The following is a 23,522-nucleotide window of genomic DNA, read 5'->3' on the forward strand; positions in this document are numbered from 1 at the left end:
TGTAGTGTATTTAGTATCAGCACTGCACCCGTGCGAAGCCGGGGCGGGTCGCTAGTTAATACTATAATATATAAACCTTAGCTACTATTATACAACGACAAATCCAGTATAGAGTGCCGCCAAGCCTTATCACTTAGTAGTGATGTTTTCCACGCAAATTTGGGCAGAATGCGTATATTTTGTGGATTTAAATGATTAATCTAAACTTCATTCTTCAAATTTTAGAAGTAAGTAAGTGCTGCGTTACCAAAATTAGAGGAAAGATTTTGAATGTTGCTACGTAACTGATAATAGCTGTGATATAGCACAGTTATAGCCACAGCTTAATGCTATAAGAGCCACAGGATTTTAAAGCCGTCTCGTTGTGATTTTGTTTTATCTGTTCTTAAACATAATCTGTTTGTAGTGACACTGACAGTTCCATTGATTGACGCTTGACAGTTGACGAGTGAAGCTGCAATTGTCACTTGTCAATAAAAATCGTTGTTTGTAAACGTGCGTTGTGCTTATTTCTATAAAAAATATTAATTTATTACATATTTTTATATATTCCACCCAATAGTTATAAAATCGGGTGCATTTAAAACGGTTCTTTACATTACAACAATACTTTTCTACGACTTTCAATACCTCGTAAGTTACTTAAACATTTTACTCAAATGTTGTGCATTTTTCATTTATATACTTATTGATGTAAATATGTAATCGTTTGCAGGACTTGTAGAACATGCCTAAAGTACGCCGGAGTCGTAAACCTCCTCCAGAAGGTTGGGAGTTGATTGAACCCACCCTCGAAGAGTTAGAACAAAAAATGCGAGAAGGTATGTGTAATTTTTTATTTTATTACTCCTTCTTACCATACTAATTGACGTTCCTGCGTTGTGATCAAGTTTGTTCATGTGGCTTATAAGTTTACGATGGGAGCCAAAGATCTGCTGAAGCTAGTGTGAAGCGTTATAATGTATATTGATATGAATAATTTAATCAGGATTTTGTATAAAATTTACACAAATTGTTTGAATTTTTACATTTCTTAGTGTTGAAATTGTATACTTCCATTTATGTATTTAATTTTATTTTTTTTACATTAAATAAAAATACTTTTGATATTGTGCTGGGATGGGCTGTTGATATCAAAATGATATTATTGAAGGTTGCAAAGAATGTTTGTAATTAGGCCGGGAGATACTGACACAAATTTTTTATTTTTTTATTAAATTATAATGAGTGTTTGTTTGTCTTTCTCAATACAGAGCAATTTTGTTATATCATTCTTCTGTATCTAGATAGTTAAGAGGCTAGTGTTATATGCTACTTTGACCCGCATTTACTTATCTCATTTCTATGAAAATTTCCTTGACTTGAGTTTATTAACCGACTTCAAAAAAAAGGAGGAGGTTATGTGTACATAAACAAGAAAATCAATTACAATTTGTGCATTTCACCCAATAGCTTATTCTTTTATCAATTTCAGCTGAAACAGAGCCACACGAAGGCAAGAGAAAACAAGAGTCACTGTGGCCGATATTCAAAATTCACCATCAGAAATCGCGATATATCTACGACCTGTTCTATCGACGCAAAGCAATCAGCCGAGAACTATACCAGTACTGTTTGAACGAGAAAATAGCAGACGCAAATCTTATAGCCAAATGGAAAAAGACGGGGTATGAAAATCTATGTTGTCTGCGATGTATACAGACGAGAGACACAAATTTCGCTACAAATTGTATATGTAGGGTGCCTAAAAGTAAGTTGGAAGAAGGGAGGATAGTTGAATGCGTGCATTGTGGCTGCAGAGGCTGTTCAGGGTAGATTAAATGAAGTTCGTAATTACTGTCTGATACAAATTAAATAAATATTTGATTAATTGGTTTTGTGATTGGTTTTTATTGGATTATTGTTCATTGAAAAGTAATAATTGGCAAAGGATATAAATTTTTTAACATTCTCAGTCCATAAAGTTTTGAAAAGCTATACTTTATTTTGGTAATATGATAAGAAATACTGAGACTACAATTTATTACACTATTTGTTAAAATGTGTACTGCAATGTAATTTAGAGATTTTATGTTTATATTATACTAGCTTCCGCCCACGACTTTGTACGTGCATCCCCATTTTTCCCCGTTCCCGCAAGAATTTTGGGAAATCCTTTCTTAGCCGATGCCTACATCCTAACATCTACCTGCATGCCAAATTTCAGCCCGATACGTCCAGTGGTTTGGGCTGTGCGTTGATAGATCACTATATCAGTCACCCTTGAGTTTTATATATATAGATTTACTAGCGGTCCGCCCCGGCTTCGCCCGTGGTACACGTTTACGTTTTCTCTACATAAGAACCATCCTCGTACTTCAAGGAATATAATAAAAAAAGAATTATCGAAATCGGTTCAGCCGTTCTCGAGTTATGCGCTTACCAACACATTTTGTGCTTCATTTTTATATATAAGAAGAAGAAGAAGAAGATAACCTTCCTCGATAAATGGGCTATCTAACACCGAAAGAATTTTTCAAATCGGACCAGTAGTTCTTGAGATTAGCGCGTTCAAACAAACTCTTCAGCTTTATAATATTAGTATAGATTTAAATTAATATAATAGATATGTCACTGAACTTTTGTTAGGATAATAAAAATATCAATTGTAGAAATAAAATAACACATTTGCTTAAGAATTTTAATGAAAAGTTAACAAAAGGTAATCTTACATTTTAACAAAAAAAAGGATGTTTTTGGATGAAACAAACAATCACTGAAAAATAAGTCGTTTTTCTTAACATATTATGCCTTAATTAGTCTTTAAATCACAACCATTAATACTTAACATTTAGTTATGCTAATTCTTATACAACAGGAACTTTGAACTAATTTAGCCATTTTGAGATCAAGAAAATAATATCAAAAACAGAAATAACAATTCTTATAAAACTCAGATGATCAATATTAAGTTAATGTTGAAGCAACAATCAAATGACTAAAATATCAACCATTCTGAGTTTAATTTAAAAATAAAATATGAAAAAACTTAACAGTACTATGTACACAATCAAATAAGCTTATTGCTTCCCATACTAAACCATTAGAGGCTTACTTTCTATCTCTTTAGAAAGTTCTATGATCAAGTCCTTATATATAATGGGATTCATATTCTTGCCCAGCAAATACAATATGAACCAGTCGCCGAAACTGAAGCGCTTCACTATTTTCGAAACTACCCTCCGCTTCACATATCTAACTTGACCCATAATTAAATATGTACGTAGTGGTGGTAAAGAGAGCACTAAAATCCTAAAAAGCACTGCAATTGTCGACAATAACGCGAGGAAAATCAGCCAAAACCATAGAATGACAAAGATCTTCTCATTAACAATGTTTAACGGTAGGACACATAATCTATCTTTAACTTCAATAGTTCCCGATGGACCGTACATCCGATAGAAGCATTTAGTTAGTTTAGGAAAGAACTCATCCATTGGATTGACAGATGAAAAGTCGATAAAGTTGTTAGGCACTTGGTGCACATGGCTGAACGCTGCTACAGCTGTGCCATAGTTCCGGAAGGCTCCACCAAGAAATAAATCCAGCAGGAATATCTGACCCACCTGCAAACAGAAATTTTTATTAAGACTGTATTGTGTAAACTAGAATCTATGATTTGGAAATCTTTTTAGAAAACATTTTGTAGTAGTATCAAATGCAATAATCTAATGTTCATTTATAAGGGAAGAAATCAAAAACAAATTTTAATTAGTTAATTGTAGATAACATTAAAAGTACTTTAGAATAAATTAAATAATTAAATCTTACCACATTAGCCAAGTTCAGAATCTCACAGAAGGTATACCGCAGTGCATACATATTATGTGTGTATACGTTTGTGTAACTGAGGTATGATATCAGCTCCCCTCGCCGATACTCTGACCAATCCTTGGTCACCATTGGGCTGGCTGTAAAGATTACATTTTATATGTTAGTTGTATTTTAATTATTTATATGATAATAATCAATAAATAACAAATACAGATAAGAAATAACAACGAAAGTATAATTGAAATATTTTATACATAGCAAAGTTTTACTCTATTTTAAGAAAATAATGATCACAAATTATTAAAGTGAAACTTTTATTACATCGTCTCAAACTTTTTTACAAACATGCATCAAACCTAGATTAAATATTTATATCTCAAAATGTAAACTTACCCAAATCAGACGCCAGCACCTTCAACCGACCACCTTCCCAGATCTTCCACAGGTAGCGAGGGGTGTAGAACATCATGGCCTGGCCGAGCAGAACGAAGCAGACCCACTGGTAGTATGTGTGCTTCAGTTGTTCATTGGGCACCCCTCTGTCGGGACCAATGCCTAAGTAGGCCATGTGCTTCCCTTCCTCACCTAAGAATTCGATAAATTTTTAGTTAACTAACTTTAACAATATTTTAATTCATTGAAACTTGATGCTTAGGACATTATTATTAAAAGCCATTTCATAATTCATAGCTTTATTTATGATGTTTTGATTTTTTAAGCAATTAGACCTTAGAAATGATAGTCATTCAGGAGTTGAGGAGGATGGTTACAAGTATGTTGGATATCTAGTTTGTTTTGAATAAATTCTTACAAGAACTTACCCAGAAATCTACTCCGTAATGTATAAGTTCCGTAAATCCAGCAGTAGCTGTTAATTGCCTCCTTGTTATCCGCCTTATCTTCAGTCATACAATGGATAGGTTCGCCGAAAAACTGCTTCGAAGTCACCAACAATGTGAAAACTAGTAACATTATCACTGTTGCCTTATAATGCATGCGGAAAACATTGTTGTCTGTACACACATTGCCGAATTTTAAAAACGAACGAATAGGCATAAATAGATCTATCATTTTGAGGTTTTTAATTTACGGAATGCCGGAGTCGGGAGTTGTACAACAATGGAGGTTGTAGAACACAGAGCAATTAGTAATTGTTGTAGAAGACTGTTTTCTTAATACCCGCAGTGAACTTTTATTTTTAGAATCTGTATGTGATAAATAGAATGGTTATTCTCTTATTTACTCAAGTTTCAGTGTGTGAAACTTATCAAAATTAATAAATCTTAGTTCAAATGAATTAGGAAAAGCTTATTTGCATTATTTGATAATGGCGTTATTTTGATAATTTTTGACAATTATTGTGAATTGACATGAAGTTTGAACACGCGGGAAAGCGGAAACGGATAAGTTTGCACCCATTCATATTGTGATCCCGTGATTATTGGATAGGATTGGTTTTAAATTTCAAGGCTTCCTAAAAATTCAAATTTTATTTTACACATCGTTTGAAGTAAATAAACGGATTATCCCAATTCCCAAAATGTTCGCAAATTCGCAGACTGTTTTTGTATTCGATTCGAATGAAAGCGGGCTTATTTGAAATTATTGATGTTGAAATCATAGTGCAATAGGTCTTCTATATTCATAATTTCAAGTTACCAACTAAATCACCAAAGTTTAAAATCAGAGAACGAGAACAATAACGTATACCTATAAGTATGTACTAATAACTGAATCTTGTAAATAAAAACTCAGTGTAAGAACTTTAAACAAATTTTATTGACATACACTTAAAACTACATCGTTATTTACAAATTATTGCTAATATTTCCATAGGAAATGGAATGTTTTATTATCAAAATTGTTAATTTGCCTTTGAGCAATTGCTTTTTTGGTATTAAAATGCATCATAATATCAATGTTAAAATTTCGATTAATTTAACAAAAAAGTATATTCTGTGGTGCTTTTATATAAATGAAAATTTACAAATAATATAATTATTAAATATAAATTATTTCTAAATGAATATCCTTATGTGTCCTTGAAAACCTTATGTTAACCGTTGTCCATATACAAATTCACTTCAACCCAGAATGAATCCTAAAACCTGCAAGACACATCACCAAATTTCCTCAACCAAAATTGCGAATATGACATAAATTAAAAATTTAAAACAGTATATCAAACGCCTACAGATTTATACAATGTAAAGCAGTGCAGTACAGTCACAATTCGCAAATTCACTTATTCTAAAGGCACTACAATTTGTTTTACCTTACAAAAAAAAAATGTATTTCAAAAACAATCGCTGTTTATCTAGGAAATATTACGGCAAAAATTAACGAACGAAATTTACATAAAGTAACCAACAAAAAAAAATGTGTGCGTGTACTATTGTACACACGTAAGAAGTGAAACTTCTTTATGACCTTATTTTTCAAAAAATAATTTACTATATTCAACTTTACAGAGATACGTCGAATCACGCGTGGTAGGGATAAGAAAAAGATGGCGCGTAACGGAAAAATGTCACGCGTAACGAAAAAATGTTACACTAATTTTTTTTCCAACCCCGATAAAGAAGTTTCTCTTCAAAGAATTATTTAGGTTTGACAGCGCCCTATAGCTTGCTAGCAACTCCAAGAGCCATATTGCCAAGCGCGAACACATTATTCGGATCCAACTCGCGCTTGGCCGCTTTCAGTAACCTGGCGCCGGGCTCGCTGACCGTCGGCTCGTACCAACGCTGCCGTAACTTGCCCACGCCGTGGTGGTGGGATATTGAACCTGGAAATAAGGAATATAATTCAATTGACAAAAATATATATTGAATACATAAAATTACACAATATACTTCAATAAATAATTTGTAAATATTATAACCAATAGCACAGAATAATAATAATAATATACTACGTATACAATAGTCATACAAAAGCCAATAGTCATAAGAGGAAAATATTTCGTCAGTTGCACTTGTTTAGATATTAATAATTTTGGAAGATATTTTATTAGCTTTTGTGTGTGCCTTTTTTTTCATGCGAGTGAACGTGTGTGTACATAATATGCGTGTGCGTTTGCCTCTTTCTGTGTATGTGTGTGTGTGTATCAATCGTGTGACTGTTTGTATGTGTGTGTGCACTCACCCCCGTTCGCAATGATCTCGTCCCGCGCAGCATCCTCGATCTCCTCGTACGTGCGCAGCGGGTCCACGCAACCGGCGCTACGGAACCCGAAGTAGAAGTATATGCAGCACCCGGCGTCGTACCTGTAATTAGATTATATAGGAGTTCACGAAAAAATACTTCTAAAGTGATATTGAATTGAATGGAATCTAGGAGAACTGTGTCATGTGTGTGTGACCAAAAGTTTGCGTGGTACAGACGTGTGTGTATGTGTGTGTCAGTGTGAGACGTGTACATGTGTGTACAGACCTTTTTTCAGCCTCATTAATTACCTACGCACTGTGTGCGTGCGTGCATTTGCTATTATTGGAACGAAGTTCCTTATCGGGCGTTGTGAAGGAAAAAATTTACGGAAAATTTACGGAAAAAACGGAAAAAATTCTTACGAAAATTTGTCACGACACTTTTAATTGCTAGAGTTGTAAACCGTGCGGCGTGCGCGTGGTTCTCTGTCTGTCTCTCTCTAACTTAACACTTCGTTCCATCCGGGAGTCCCTTGACATCGCTCAAGTTTTTTTATAATATTATGTGTGTGTACTTTAGTGAGCCTATGCATATGTGCGTGTGTGTGTGTGTGTGTGTGTGTGGCACTCACGTCTGTGTCAGCCGGCACGAGATCAGATACCGCTGCACCCCGTGCCGGCGGCACTCGGCCGTTACGCGCCGCTTGGTCGCCGCGCACAGGGCGAGCGCTCGCTCCCAAGGGACAGACGTCTCGAAAGACTCCGCCACTATGTCGTACTCGAGCGCTAGGTCCTGGAAATTAATAAATGGATTTTTAAGCTATTGCATAGCTTCTATCGCGGGCCTTGAGCGCGGGGACCGAATCGAGAAATTCCGTAACGAAAAAAACCTCACGCTCCCCACTCCGACGGGTACGGAGGTGTGGCTTGAAGGCATAGCATGCAATAGCTTTACCGCGGCAGTCCCCGAGTGCCACACGTCTTTTTTTTTGACGTGAGAACGTCTTATAATTCTATAGAGCCGGCTGCACGCATGAAAAAACATGACTCATGCGGCGTTACCTCGCTCTGAGGCGTTCCATGTAAGGCTTGAAGTGCAAGCGAGAGCGCGGAACGAGCGACAAAGAAGCACAACCGGACGTTGTCACGTTTAACTATCGCCAGTAAACCGACTTTACAAACAACCAATTTTTAATTTGCTTCAAGCTATAAATAGTAAACAATGAGTAACTAACTACAATAAAAGTGTTAAAAATTTTAAAATCATTAGTACATTTCCATAGACTAGGTTGTCTGTTATTTATAACCTCCCCTCCAGTCGGTTAGTTGTCAGTCGATCGCTTACATTTTTTGAAGAGACAATTGGCTCCAATTGATCTTCAATAGCCGACCAGTGCGGTCAATAAGTGCCGTAGCCGTGCCTTGTGATTTCTTGTGAAAATTACCAAGTGAAGGAATAATAAAATATTAATTGTGACGAAGGCGTTTTTATTCTACACCCAATACCATTAAACTTAAAACACCAATGTAATACCAATTTTATATTATTAAATTATAATTAAAATTACATTAAAACCCCAAACTCACCCTAATATACGCGATCACGAACGTGAACGTGTACCCAATCTCGCCGTTCTTCGCACCCCCCGGGATGCCCCCATACTTGGCCGCTATGCTGTTCAGCACCGCCTCCCGTTCAGCCACCTCCTCAGCAGCGCCCTCCAGGAGCAGCGTCACCACGCAGAGCTTCAGGGGGTCGAAACCCTTGATCTTTGTGATGTACAGCTTCTTGAGCCCTTCGAGGAGCACCCCGCCCCAGGACTGTTCCGTTTTTAACGCGTGCCCGAATCTAAACTGAAATGGTATTTTTGATGTTGTTCAAATCATCAAATGAATAATATTAATAATATTTTATTCATTTAGCTAAGTACCAGGACTCATTTTATTAGTAACAAAGTGAGGTTACTGCCTGGTTGCAATACTTAATCGCCAATGCACATTTGTAATAGATATGGAATCATAATCAGAATTAGAATCATTTCTTTGCCACCATGCATGAAAATTACAACATTAAAATATTGTTTTGTTAAATGGATATTTGTTACTTTTTTTACGTGAAAACTAATGGATGTATTTGGATGAAACTACAATAATATTTAATATGTGTTACACATAAGAATAACACATGAGCTTGATTTTCCACGCGTATTCATAAATGATGACGTCTACGCGGTCTATAAAAGTGGTCAAAAATATAAAAAAATTTTGAAGGGCAATTAATTATAGGAAACATTACATGATTACATCATGTAATGTGTACATATATATGTAACTAAGAAACGCTCCGGTGATTTAACTATGCATCTATCAAATAAATTATAACTTTTATCTAAAAAATCTAACAACAAGAACTATGTTTTGCGATATTATGTGTTTTTATTTCATACTAAAAATTTTGATACACATGTTCATTATGATCTTAAGAAATTGTGAAAAGTTGTAACATAGCAGCTAACAATTATATGGATATTGCAATTACCTGAAATAAATCAAATAAATAAACAAAAATAAAAAACGTTAGGTAGGTACGCTTAAAGATATAATGCATATATTTATTGTTTAAACTTTTTTGTTGATAATATCTTCGATTATTTCTTGCTAAGAGAGTGATTTTTTTTTAATTTTTAAATATTAATTAGAAAAGTATTATGCAGGTACCAACTCATTTAATTAATTACGGGCAATCGCTTTTTATTTTAAATAAAAATTTAAAATACATAATATTATATTCTTCAAAATTATGTAGCAAAAGTATTTTTATATGAACGAACCCTGCTGGCTGACTAGTTAAAAATAATGAGAAAAACATCTAGTATCAGAACACGCGTCATTCGGTTTTTAGGTCAAATGAAAAAATATGCCTTCATAAAAAAAATCGGTTTTTTTTTATTGTTTGTAATTACTTGTTCCAAGCAATTGCGTTCCTTCTAAACGGAAGATATGTCACGGCTAAAGGTAGGTGAGAACATAAACTTAAGATTAGCCGGCTAAACTTAGGTTTATTTTCGACGAGGTGTTAATGTTAGTTTGTTCTATCTTTAGCCGGCTAAACTTAAGTGTAACCGCAGGCCCGTGGCTAAAAATGTCGGGGTGGGTAGATTTGGTTAGCGCCGGGCCGGTGGAGGGCTTGAGGGGCCCGCACAGTGCCAGAAAACACTCGCCCTGTTCCTTACATGTATTATAGTAACCAAATCTACCCACCCCGACTCAGGGCAGAAAGCTGGTGGCTAGGTTAGGTTAGGTTAGAACTCTTAAGACCCGCACGAGCCGAGCGAGCGCAGCGAGCGTGCTGCGGCAGCAGCCGGCGAAGTGCCAGAAAACACTCGCCCTGTTCCTTACATGTATTATAGTAACCAAATCTACCCACCCCGACATTTTTAGCCACGGGCCTGCGGTTACACTTAAGTTTAGCCGGCTAAAGATAGAACAAACTAACATTAACACCTCGTCGAAAATAAACCTAAGTTTAGCCGGCTAATCTTAAGTTTATGTTCTCACCTACCTTTAGCCGTAACAGATACATGTAATTAGGCTGGTTGCAGAGCTTGACCGACCGTCAGTGCGTACCGTCGGTCCTGACGATACCCATCAACAATTGTATGACTATGACACTAATGCGCATGACAATACGCGTGCGTATGGTCGGTCTAGCTATGAACGGTTTTATGAATTTCCATACATATGACAAGCGCGACTGACGTACGCACTGATGGTCGGTCAAGCTCTGCAACCGGCCTTAAAGTACACTAAAATTTGTTTTTAAAAAATATTGATTTCTTTTTTGTTTATAACTGACACTTGACAGGAAGCTGTTCCATGAACATTTCAATTCGACCCATGTAAGTCAGTAGGTAATTTGAAAAAGTAAAAAAAAAAAAACTAAAAAACTATTGACTGCATGATAAGCTTTTGCCCGTGGTTTTGTTCGCGGCTGGAACCGGCCGCAGCATTTGGAAATGTAGATAAATTTGACCTCAATAATTATTGTCAATGTCATTAGTTATTTTCGTGAAGAATATTTTAATTTTTAACACTTATATTATATAAAAATGCATAAGTACATATAATATGATTTTAATTTAAAAGTGCTCTTTTTTACATCAACATGAATAAAAACAATATGCATATAATGCATAATATTGCACATTGCACTTAAACATAAATTTTAATTTCAATTTTAAACAATTTTGTTACTACATATATTGTTATTTAAATTTTTGTTTCAATTATAGATAGGTAGAGCAAATAATTTGTTTGGCAATCATTGCTGAATTTGAGTAAGTGATTCAATAGTAGTTTCAGTTGGAACTTGGAATTTTTGTTGGAGATAGAGTTCGATTTAGAATAATTAGAGTCATTAGAGCAAGAGTTAGAATTATAGAGTTATATTCGAGCCAATTTAATAGGCAACATTTTTCGAAGAGCGGTAACCTGCTTAAAAACATCGATTAAAGTGAATTAATCGGTACGGACTTGAAACATTTGTCAATCGAACTTGAAACACATGTAAATTTTAAAATTCACGAAGCGAATCCCTGTCCCAGTAATATACTTTCTTTCGTAAATTTAAGGAGCAAAAGACAAGTATCTACATAATTAAAAAACACAAGACATTTATTTGATGATTTTTATTCACAAAATATAATCAATGCATTCGATTCTAGATGTCAGATATCGATTTTTAGAGTAACGTCTCTGGTATTTAAAAAGAAAAAAGGTTTATCGAAACAAAATTGTACCGACGTCAGTTCTTTAAATCAGAAATTGTTTATTATGTTTAGAATGGTTTATCAGTAAATCTATTATCTAATTTTAAAATTACTTGTATCGGTCATTCTTATTACAAATATGTAATCGTAATTGAAAAAATTTAAGCAAATTTGCAGTTCTACGAAATAATATATTTATAGGTTACGTATTTTATATTTGAATTTTGTTGAACTGTCAAATATTGCCTATTAAAATGGCTCTACTATAGAACTATAATTTGGATTAGAGTAAAAGCTATAAATAGTATTAATTCATTTTTTTATTTTTCGTTTATGACATTAAATTAAACTGCAGTTCGATCAAACCTGTTCATTATCCATGAGCCGTATGCTGGAGGGCTGCAGGCGCCTCCTGGCGACTTCCCTCTCGAAGTGGAATCCCTCCTCCCAGCCGGGGAACACGAGGGAACCGTAGCGCACCACGGGGGGGAGGGGCCGGATTTTTAGTGTCACCTATAATATAAAAATAAATATTTCGGGACTATTTTCACACACGGCACGATCTGATCCCATTCTGAGCTTTCGCTTGTGTTATGGAAACCAGATGGCTGATAAACATACATATATAATTTTTAATAAATACTTATATAGAGATAATTAACACCCAGACACAGAGCAAACATCTATGTTCATCACAGAAATATTTGCCCCGGGTGGGAATCGAACCCACGACCAGTGACTTGGAAGGCTGGGTCACTACCAACAGTACCAACCAAGCCAACCGGCCAATCCTATAATTATATTGCACGCCTCATAAGCGAAGCGTTGAGGTGGGTACTACTGTCACTTCGCGCAAAACATCTGATTTTTCAAACTTAAAATGTCTTTATGTATCATACATTGCACTTGTAAGATAATACATACACACACATATTAAGAAAAAACACTATTTTTAACGTTCATGATATTTTTGATGTCATTTTTGTTATTTAAACTAGTTAAAAAACAGTTTAAAAAAGTTCTGTCTTGGACGTCCGTGTGTCTGTATGTGCGGATCCTTTTTCTTGTTAACACGATAGCGACCGAAATACTTTACTAATCGAGTCTTTTTTTTTCTCTTACGCTTGAGTATGCTCAGGAATAGAACCCTTTCATTTTTCAGGGTCTGATTCGATGTGGTTTAATTGTTATTAAATAAACAAAAATAATAATTAATAAATATTTATTAAAAAAAATTATGAGGCGTGCACTTTTGGATTTTCCAAATTATATGTAAAAAAAAAATGAAATAAATTTATTTGTCCATTATATGATTTACAATTAGTGTACGACAGTGGGTCCCAAACTAAGTGAAATACTTGTGTCTTGGGACCCTGAGTTGCGCTTCTTGGTTATATACATATGTTATGGACAGTAGAAAGTTAACAAGTAGGTAAATAATCTAATGTAATGGAAGTTAGTACAATTAATAAAAAAATAAAAGAAAAACAAAGTACATTATTTTGCGGTTTGCAGCACGCGTATTCGTGATAGTGTTTACGAGTGTGTGTGTTAACGTGTGTGTGTGTGTGTGTTCACGTGTGTGTGTGTGTGAGTGAGTGCGTGTTTGTGTCTGTGTGTCATTGTTTGTGAGTGAAGGCATATTGTTATTTGTTATAGTGTGTGTCAGCTCAGTGGTCCTTTAAGTAATTGTTCGGTTTCTTCAAAAGACAGCGTATGTAACCATTTCTTTATGACCTTCTTGCATGTGTAATTCGATAGTAGTGTTATGTTACAATGTTTGTTGACACTATTGTATATCCGAGGAAACAAAAATTTTGGACATCGTTTAGCTAAAAGGGAGGATGCACGAGGACATGGCAGTGAGAATGTACGCCTTGAGGTGAGTTTTTTAAAGTCCTTTCTTATTTTTAAGGTTCTGTGAGTAGTTAACACAGCCTTGAGAACGAAGAGCTGCCTGACCCTTAGGACTGCGAACTCGCTATACAGGTCAGCTGTTGGGAAGCGGAAGGGTTTTCTCAGCATCACCTTTATGACGGCTCTTTGCGCTCTCTCCACAGTGATGAAGTTAGTTATTCCTGCACCCCCCCAAACAGATATGCCATATTGCAGAATAGATTGACAGAGCGCGTGAAATACGGAGGTGAGAATTGGAAGAGGAGTACAATCTCGCAGTTTTTTCATTACATAAATGAGTTTTCTAGTTCGCGAAGACAATGTTTCAATGTGAGATTTGAATGATAAGTTTTCGTCCAGTATGATTCCGAGATATCTTATAGTTTTTACACGTTCCACTATAGTACAGTTTTGGTCGCAGTTGTTTAATTCAGGATTATTGCACGTATGAAATTTAACTTGGAGATTTTGATTTGGTTTCGATGCCTGTGTTTTGGAAAAAGCAATTAATTTAGTTTTTTTTATATTTAAAGTTAGGAGATTTCTATCAAGAGCTTTAGCTAAAGTTTGGAGTCCAGATTCTGCGAGTTTGTACACCTCATCCCAACCATTAGAATGGAATATAATGGCTGTGTCGTCTGCGTAGGATATTATTTGAGCACTATTTAGGGGTAAGTTTACTATTTCGTTTATGTACAGGGTAAATAAGGTGGGACCGAGTATGCTGCCCTGCGGTACGCCAAATTTAATTGGTAAGACCTCACTCGCTGTCCCGTCTATTTTTACATATTGTTTGCGGTTAGTCAAATAGCTAGAGAACCAGTCAAGCGCAAGGCCCCTTATTCCGACTGATTCTAACTTTTTTATGAGCAGACTCGGCGATATGGTATCGAACGCTTTGGCTAGGTCGATGAATACCGCCAAAGCTTGTTCGCCATTTTGTATATGCGAGGCCACTGAGTTAGTTAGCAGCATGGCAGCGTCTTCCGTCGATTTACCCTTTCTGAATCCGAATTGCCTGTCACTAATAAGATTTTGTTTATCTAGGTAGTTAAGTAGTCTTCTGTTAACTATCTTCTCAAGAAGTTTCGATAAGATGTTTAATAGCGCGATGGGTCTGAAGTTTTCAGGGATGTCGACTAGCCCCCCTTTATGAATGGGGGTTACGGCTGCAATTTTCCAGCAATCAGGGAATAAGCCTGAACTTAAACTCAGGTTAAATATGTGGGAAAGAGGTTTAGCAATAAAAGGCCTTATTTTTTTCAATAAACGTGCCGTAATGCCGTCAGGACCAGGCGAGCTATCAGATTTAATCTGTGAGAGATACTTGTCGACTTCGGATTCATCAGTAGGGAGGAAGAAAAAAGAGTTTATCGACGGGGTGGCCAGTGAGTGATTGTTTGTGAGTGTTTGTTCTGTTGCAGAGAGCCTGTTTAAGATTGTATTAGAGAGATTTTTGCCAACTGTCGTGAAATAGTGATTGAGTGAATTTAGTGTGTTGTTGTGTGTGTCATTAGCTAGTTTTATCGGGTCATTTTTGTGTGCGGAAGGATGTATGATAGATTTAAGTGTATTCCAGAGTTTTTTTGGGTTATGCTTGGTGTCCTCTATTTGCTTGCTATAGTACTCGGACTTTAGTGTGAATAGAAGCTTGTTACAAACATTTCTGTATTTCTTGTAAGTGAGACGCATATTTTCATCATAGGGATGTTTTTTGGTGAGACTGTGCAGTTTATCTCTACGTTTTATGCATTTGATAAGATTCGGAGTTATCCAGGGTTTAATGTTTAGTTTATTACGACTTATGTGAACTTTTTTTGAGTGTTTATCAATGATGTTTAGTATTAAAGTTGTGAATATAGTGACTGCTGTATTAAGATAGCTGCATGAAAGTACGTTTGACCACGTTAAATTACTGACATCATTAGTAACCGCTGTCTCGTCGATAAAAAATTTCCATCGGATACGAGGAGTGGAGCTCTCTTTATGATTGATTGTGGTTGCAGCAATAGCGATGTCGTGGTCTGTTATAGAGCTTTTGTATACAGCACCAGATTGCCCAAAGGGTGATTTAATAAATATGTGATCCAAGCACGCTTTCTCTCTAGTCGGAGCGTTTATGACCGGAACAAGCCCATGCGATGCCATGACATTCAGGTAATCGTTTCGTTTGTTATGAGCCGGATTACATAAGTCGATATTAATATCCCCTGCAACCATTACTGTTTGGTATCTGCTTAATGTACGCAAGTTTTCGTCTAGAGAGAATAAGAACCTGTCTATGTTTGAGTAAGAAGGAGAACGATATAGCCCTAGTATAACGGTATTTGTGTTAATTTGAATGAGGAGACTATCGGAGTCAGTTATGTTCGATTGTAAAATGGACTTGGTGTAGATGTCTCGCAGATAGATAATTATCCCGCCATTTTTGTTGTTCTGTGTAATTGTCCTAGCTACAGTATATCCAGGTAAAACATCTAGTATTGTGTATTATACCTCTTTATAAATATCACAAAATATGACTTTTACGCAAATTTCATATTATGTACTAACAGACTAGGTATGTAAGTGAAAAAAAAAACTGTAAAAAATATAATTTTGCGTTGTAAAAATATTGATTTCAAAATTAACAGCACTTTCGCATACATTACATTCATGTTCGCTATTCTTTGTTAATCATTGCATATGTACACAAAATACAAATTTTACTCAGATTTGCACTAGGAACATCTAAGATGTACTCACTGTACGGCGTATTGGTACATAGAAAAGTACTGAACAGACATAAATATTATTTTCATTGGTTAACTATATTTTGTGTAAAATAGTCGAAAATCACAACAATAAAAGAACAACACAAAAATCTTTTTTTTTAATGTTTTAATTTTATTTGATTTTGCTCGCTTACCTCAGTGACAACCCCCAAGCATCCCTCCGAGCCGAGTACAACATGTTCCCACTCCGGACCACAAGATATCCGCGGCACGCAGCAACTCTTCTCGAGCACGCCGCTCGGGGTTACCATCTAAATGTGTATTTTTTATCTATTTATTTAAATATGCGGTATATCAGAAGGCTGAATAGGATTTAGGAACACCAAAAGGTATTTAAAGGAAATAAAAAGAAAAGGGACGTATAAAGATGTGAACATTTTCCGTTTGGAATATAATTTTCTGTCAAATATTTTTTTCTTTATCTACTTAGGTATGTTACAAAAATTGTAGAGCAAAATCGAAATGAATGAATAAAGCAAATGAATGATATACGAATTTCACGTTAAACCTACCAAGCACTTAACATAAAAAAAAAAACTTGCAATTTCGAGAAAATTTTAGTCATCTAAAAATTTTCAACTTACGCTTACAATAAAAGCGGTTAATCTGTAAACAAAATAATAAATACCTTCGTCTGCACGACCAGATCCTCAATATTGCCGTACGTGTTCTTCTTCATGCCGCTCGCCCGCGTGGCCACCCAGCCGCCGAGCGTCGAGAACTCGTACGAGTCCGGCTCGTGGCCCACCGTGTAGCCGCGGGCACGCATCTCCCGCTCTAGATCCTGGCCCACTATGCCTGCCTGGAGCAATCGTGAATGTTGATGGCATAAGCTCAAGTCTTTTTCTGTTTGATCGGAGTTCTTAGGAAGTAAACTGGGTTTTGCTTGCCATTGCAATTTAAAGCAAGCGATCATTTATAATTTATGTAGAGTGCCATATCAATATTGTCATCAGTCATATCTCTCTACATAATATTCTGTTTCGATTAAGACCAAGTCTTTTACAAGACAAAGATCCAACAAGAAAAGCGTCTTTAATATTTTCAATAAATTTTAAAAAAGTCAATATCCAAACCCAAAAAACAAAAACGTACAAATATAATGAAAAATTGGCATTAGGAAGACCTGTATTGATATAACCAATCACTACAGTCCCCTCACCTGCACCCTGGCCACCAGCTGGTCGCTGTCGAGCCACAGTATCGCGTTCATATCGCACGTGTCGAGCGCCACTATGGGGCGTGGCTCGTGCTGCGGGCACGTGACCGAGCCCGACACGGACGTGCCGCCCCCGTACGGGATCAGCACGAACTTGTGTCTGTTTGCGCACTGTACGATTTGTACCACCTGCAAGTGTGTGATTATTTGAGAATGGACATCACCTGCAAAGTTATGTGACCGATATGTTTACGACAGACGGATAGCAAGATATAGCTATTATTATTACCTACTGTTTAACCCATTGAGCCCCGAACGGCCCGATCGGGGCGCCTATGATTCCGGGGCCTGAGTTATTATGCATTCTATTAAAATTTTTAACTAAGTATTATAAGTTAAAAAGACCTAGAGTATTTTTTATCAAGGCAAATGCTAGCTAGTTACTTACCTGTTCATGATTCTGCGGCCATATCACAGCATCAGGTATCCTCTTGAACGAGTTGGCTCTCAACTTCGTCATGTCATTTAGCGTCTGTCCATGAGCACGGATCAGTCTATCCAGACCTTCAACGCTAACCAGAGTTATGGCTTCCAGCTCCTCCCGTATAGCAGCTGGTAGTTTACTAGGGGGGTACGCAGTGGGTACAGGGGGTATTTTGGGCGGATTCGATATATCTACATCGAACTTCTCTTTCACCCATGACACAAAGTGGGGGAGCGTTTTCCCACCGATTAGGTATCTGGAAATTGACAGACTTTGTTATAGTGTTGTTGTGTGTGAGCATAGAACGGAGAAGTTACGCGTTTGATCTTTGGTGTTCGATAATCGGTCAGGGAGTCTAGAAAGCTAAAATATTATTACTTTTATAATGCTATGGCGTTGCGTGTTATTCTAGGCCTAGACATTATTTATTGTTATCTATTACCATATAAATAATACATGTAAGCACTCTGTGTTTACACAATAGATTTAACTAAAACTCCTCTGAGTCACATTAAATCATTGATTTACAATGCACTTCGAGAACTTTATACCTACAGACACTCAAAGGTAAAACCTTCGATCTCAAAAGTCAAACATACAGACACTCGACACTATTTGTGTTAGCTATTGACGAAGGCTCTGTGACTTCTAGATATTAGCTTACCTACGAAACGTGCTCACACTGCGTTACCTGTGTTGTTTTTACAAGCGCTATATGCGTTTTAATCATTGTTCAAGGGCCCACTTAGTACACGTAGACCAGGGCATGGAGATAAATTTAAAGTAGTGTGTAGGTTACGATGAAAAATCTTATACTAGACCTCAATTTTTTCTAAAACAATGTTTTTTTAAATATGAAAGTGAGGAAAGACGATAGATGTGAAATATGCTATCGTATTAGGTATCTACTGAATCTTATCAAATGTATCAAGCCTGAAAAATTTTCATTAATGAAAAAAAATGAAATATAATAGATTTTGTTTTACACTAATTATGGTCATATTTGCAAGCTTTTTGCAAGAATTTTCTTTACCTTGTTTCTTTCAATCAATATTCAAATAATCATCAAGCAATTTTCTTGAGTCTGATATCTAACTTCGACCTAAATTAAAATGTAATCGATAAGAGTATATCCTTTAAGCCGGTGCAATCAAATTATTTTATTACTAGCTTTCCGCCCGCGGCTTCGCCCGCTTTGTCTAAAACATAATAAATTATATACTAAGTAGTAGTAGTTTTAAAGATTTAAGCATACATAGATAGGGACATAGGGACAGAGAAAGCGACTTTGTTTTATACTATGTAGTGATGATGATAATAGCTAAGGTGTTTGTTTCACTGCATCGTGAAGGTTTTTCAAATATATTTTTCTGATCGATTATACGTAAATTTTACTAGTATAGAGCATTGGTGTGATTATTGACTAGTTCATTAAATGCAAACAGTTCAGGTGAAACTATGACATACCTATCTTTATTATGAATCTTTGCAAAAGTTGATATTATGTTTAATTTTCTATTGACTTCTTATAAGCGTAATTGTATAGGTACCTAGAAAACTAAACTAGCGACGTAAAGGGAGAAAAATTTTGAGACAATGCAATTTTATTTATTCATAAAGAAACGAGTAGAGCTTTTCTTCTTTCAATTTCATACATCGAATATAATAAAATTTCTCTTTTACTGATGCTGTCGAATAATAAATAATTCACGGGCAGACCAATCAACTACTCGTATTATATGGTCGTTTTTACATTTTTGAACATCAAATCACTTAGTAAATAAGAAAGTCCAGATTCCTTTCAGTTCTAGCCGGCTGGATCCAGTGAGCTGAGCCGTGGGTTGCTCTCAATTGGCGCATCCGTTTCGCGAACACGTGCCCAACAATCGCACTTATATGCAAATAAATACAGTTTGTCACTATTTGCTTATGTATTAATTAATATTCATTTCAAACGTGCGAAGCAAGAGCGGGAGGTTTGTATGTTTGCACTTTTTACATGATTACACTGAAAACTTTTAAGCTCACCGATTCCCAGTAAATGTAGCCACATTGTCGATCAGCTGAAATTTGGAGTCCTTGTAGCCCCATCCGTACCATTTTAGTAGATCTTGTCTGAAAATATGAAAAAAGCATGAAAAGCTTTCATTCAAAAACAAGGCGCTAAAAAGTAGATCATATAAAATTCCATTGAAATTCGTTTTACTCTAACTCGCGCCTTTTCAATTGCAATCGGACTTTGTAGTCATTAAGCCACAACCACTCTACTTAATATTTAATTATAATGATCTATATATAAAACTCAAAGGTGACTGACATAGTGATCTATCAACGCACAGCCCAAACTGCTGGACGTATCGGGCTGAAATTTGGCATGCAGGTAGATGTTAGGACGTAGGCATCCGCTAAGAAAAGATTTCCCGAAATTCTTGCGGAAACGGGAAAAAACGGGGATGCACGTACAAAGTCGTGGGCGGAAGCTATAGTTATTCAATAAGAAGAATAATTATGAATTATGAAGGTGTGTGCGTATTACAAATATTTCCTAAAAAGATAATACTATGAGCGTGCAAGTTTTATAAAATAGGTGACTAAACGATAAGATAATCGACCGATAACGTAGAAGCCAATTCATAATTTTGGGAATGTTTATTTCATTTACCCCGCCTTTGTGATAAACATTTAATAGAATTTAAATGATGATGATGAATAAGTGTATGATAAATTATAATATAATTAATAGTAAGTAGATAGATTTTTTTTTGTTTCATACAATTTTTAGTAGAATGTAGTACGTTTGACGGAAGTAGTAGAACAGAGTATTATTGGTTTAAATATTAATTCTGTGCTATTTAAATTTCATCATATTATTAAATGTAATTTTTTCCCTATTTTGAATGAATGTCTAAAACAAATTTTTTTGATGGATGAACTGTAGCACAGATTTTTATGTTTGATTCAATAATAGTTGACGAATATGTCTTGCTATAAAATCTAAATTGTTATAATATCCAATAGGGTTTTACAGAATCTCATATATTGTCATTTATGTACTCATACAGTCATACGGGTACACGGACAAAGCCGCGGGTTGAAGCTAGTTAGTACACACAATTGAAAATGAAAGATTAGTCGCAGATGCATATAGCTGATAACATTTTGTAAATATTTACAAACATTGTTCTATAGACGTAGTCACCATTATTTAGAATTAAAATAAACGCCGGAGTGCGCAGAAACAAACTGATGAGAGATACATTTTATTTATATAGAACAATCACAGATATCTATTTCTGCTTGTTTTACTTTTAGAAAATAACATAAATTTAAAATAGGTTTAACACGTTCACTGCGGCATGTCCAGTATCGGGCCATCAGCGACTACACCACAGTGCGGCGCCCAAAATCGCAGTTTTCACCGTGGTGCGGCGAGGTTTTTTATATGTTAATAGATGACTAGAAAAGAGACAAATATATTTTTGTGATCACAGTTTGAAGTAGGACTCAATTTCGTTTAAAAATCGTATGGCAAAATATTGGACACACGCATAGAAAATAAACCGTTTCTTTTGTGTGCGGCATGTCAAATATTTTGCCATGGACAAGCACCTCATGCCGCACTGTACTGCGAGCGCGCCGCGTGTCAATCTCGCATAGTGATGTACCAGGACCGCACGCGTCGTTATCAAATTTTTAAATGACAATGATACCTCAGAGGCTTTAGTTTTTTTACTTTCTTTTATTTCGTAGCATAAATGCAAAAATGTGATGACAGTTGTGAAAATTATATAAAACATTAAAACAAAAGTTACTGAACAAATTAAAACAAAAGTTACTGAACAATTTCCTGATAGTACTCTATCAAGTACCTTGTTTTATATGTGTTTTTTTTTGTATCGACGATCTCGTTATCTGTTAACAAACAGACTGAAATATATACAAAATTGATTTATATCGATATCGATGTTTTATTTTACAGTGTTTCCCATCGCTATTACTGTAAACATGCCGTATCAACGCAGTGCGGGATGGCAAATAATTTTTCACAAAAACAGGGGTTTACATTTTCCCTCATATCTTTTAAACTATTGGGTCAAACTAAAAGCTATTTATGCGGTATATACAAGACTATATATACTATTATCCGAAAAAAAAAATTTTGAAATATCTTGAAATTTCATGAAATTATTAACCTTCAAAGTCAGTAGGTGCGATGTGATAAAAATGGCTCATGACGCACAGTGGTGAACTTGCCGATGTGAAGTATGGAAGACATGCCGCAACAACGGTAAGTTTGGCATTTTAGGTGCCGCAGTGAACGTGTTAAACTCGGTTTGTATATAGACTTTTAAATCACGGTTTCTAAAACATAGCTTAGATTCGATATAAGTAGCCCTTTTTTCAGGTATCTATCATTATATTTTGAAAAAGGTCACTGCAAATAATTTATTCGCGGTTTTAAAAGTCTAGGTACGTTAAAAAGCTTTGATGTATAAAGCAGTAAATTGAGTTTCATTGCAATTAAAAATGATGTCGTACGATTGTGAATAATTAAATTTTAATTAACTTGTTTAAAAATCGATAATCAGCTCTAGAAAACGTCGAGTTTACATGGGGTTGCTAGAGACGCTAACGATCGAAAACTCTAGTAGGTTAACTTTAAAATATATGTGTATATGTATAATGTATTCGTGTAATATTTTATTCTGTTCTATGGATGAATAAATAAATTATAAATTTTTTATTGCCTTTTATTTTTCAACCACCCTTTATTACCTTACAATAATATGGTAGAGTAGACTCTATCACTCTATTTTACATGTCAAATGAGACTTAATTATGCTCAATATGCAAAATATCATTAAAATTGATACAGTAGTTTTTGAGTTCAGTATAGACAAACATAGAGATACCAATGTTTGTAAATATTTAGGAACGCTCTTTAATTTTCTTGCATTTATTGCAAAAGGTTCATATTATATTGATTCGCTAATTGTTTCCCTTTAAGTATTGATGGATGTTATGCTTCTATTATATTGTGTATATTTTTAGTAGCACGCCTCGTTAATTATATCCAGAAAACTGGAGCGGGACACCGGCCGCTGGCCTGTAATTAATTGACGCCTACTTCCTAATTCTGTGCGAAATGACATAACTGTGCCATTATTCAGTGCGAATTTAAATATTTTCACACCTGGAACCTCTTACCTTTTCCTGGGAATAACACTCTGTACTTTAATAGCGGTCTCATAAGTGTTCTTCTTATCGCTTTCATTTTTAGACGCACTCTTGTTTTTATAACTCACTTCTGTTGTTGTCCTCATGAAACCCACATTTTCAGACATATTTTTATTTGTTTCGTGCACATCTGACATTATCACAAAACGCGACGATTATAGATTTGAGTCGGATAACATTTGGACTGAATTTTGTAAATCGCGCAGTCCGCCGCGCATGTGCGGCTCTAACATCGATAAC

General features: G+C 35.5%; 3 protein-coding genes across 3 annotated transcripts; 1 reads left to right on the forward strand and 2 right to left on the reverse strand.

Annotated features, from left to right (window-relative positions):
• The first annotated feature begins 437 nt into the window (after window positions 1–437).
• l(1)10Bb (BUD31-like protein) lies at window positions 438–1,875 on the forward strand. Its single transcript, XM_089697865.1, has 3 exons — window positions 438–633; window positions 716–821; window positions 1,475–1,875. Exons 2-3 carry the CDS (start codon window positions 728–730, stop codon window positions 1,813–1,815), a joined length of 435 nt encoding a protein of 144 aa, XP_089553991.1. The 5' UTR covers window positions 438–633; window positions 716–727; the 3' UTR covers window positions 1,816–1,875.
• An 838-nt stretch (window positions 1,876–2,713) lies between these two features.
• Window positions 2,714–4,944, reverse strand: LOC149486835 (innexin inx2-like). The gene is made up of 4 exons (XM_089698451.1): window positions 4,635–4,944; window positions 4,207–4,398; window positions 3,811–3,950; window positions 2,714–3,605 (listed from the first exon to the last, which is right to left on the reverse strand). Exons 1-4 carry the CDS (start codon window positions 4,882–4,884, stop codon window positions 3,075–3,077), a joined length of 1,113 nt encoding a protein of 370 aa, XP_089554577.1. The 5' UTR covers window positions 4,885–4,944; the 3' UTR covers window positions 2,714–3,074.
• Window positions 4,945–5,622: 678 nt separating this feature from the next.
• Agps (alkyldihydroxyacetonephosphate synthase) lies at window positions 5,623–23,478 on the reverse strand. The gene is made up of 11 exons (XM_089698452.1): window positions 23,253–23,478; window positions 20,073–20,159; window positions 18,009–18,300; window positions 17,564–17,749; window positions 17,030–17,203; window positions 16,536–16,652; window positions 12,098–12,244; window positions 8,550–8,816; window positions 7,595–7,755; window positions 6,961–7,082; window positions 5,623–6,601 (listed from the first exon to the last, which is right to left on the reverse strand). Exons 1-11 carry the CDS (start codon window positions 23,417–23,419, stop codon window positions 6,435–6,437), a joined length of 1,887 nt encoding a protein of 628 aa, XP_089554578.1. The 5' UTR covers window positions 23,420–23,478; the 3' UTR covers window positions 5,623–6,434.
• Window positions 23,479–23,522: the final 44 nt, after the last annotated feature.

The sequence above is a fragment of the Colias philodice genome, chromosome 8 (assembly GCF_061535455.1).
Source record: "Colias philodice isolate Cphi_HAF_F1 chromosome 8, ilColPhil1 Martin Lab GWU primary, whole genome shotgun sequence".
Taxonomy (NCBI): Eukaryota; Metazoa; Arthropoda; class Insecta; order Lepidoptera; family Pieridae; genus Colias; species Colias philodice.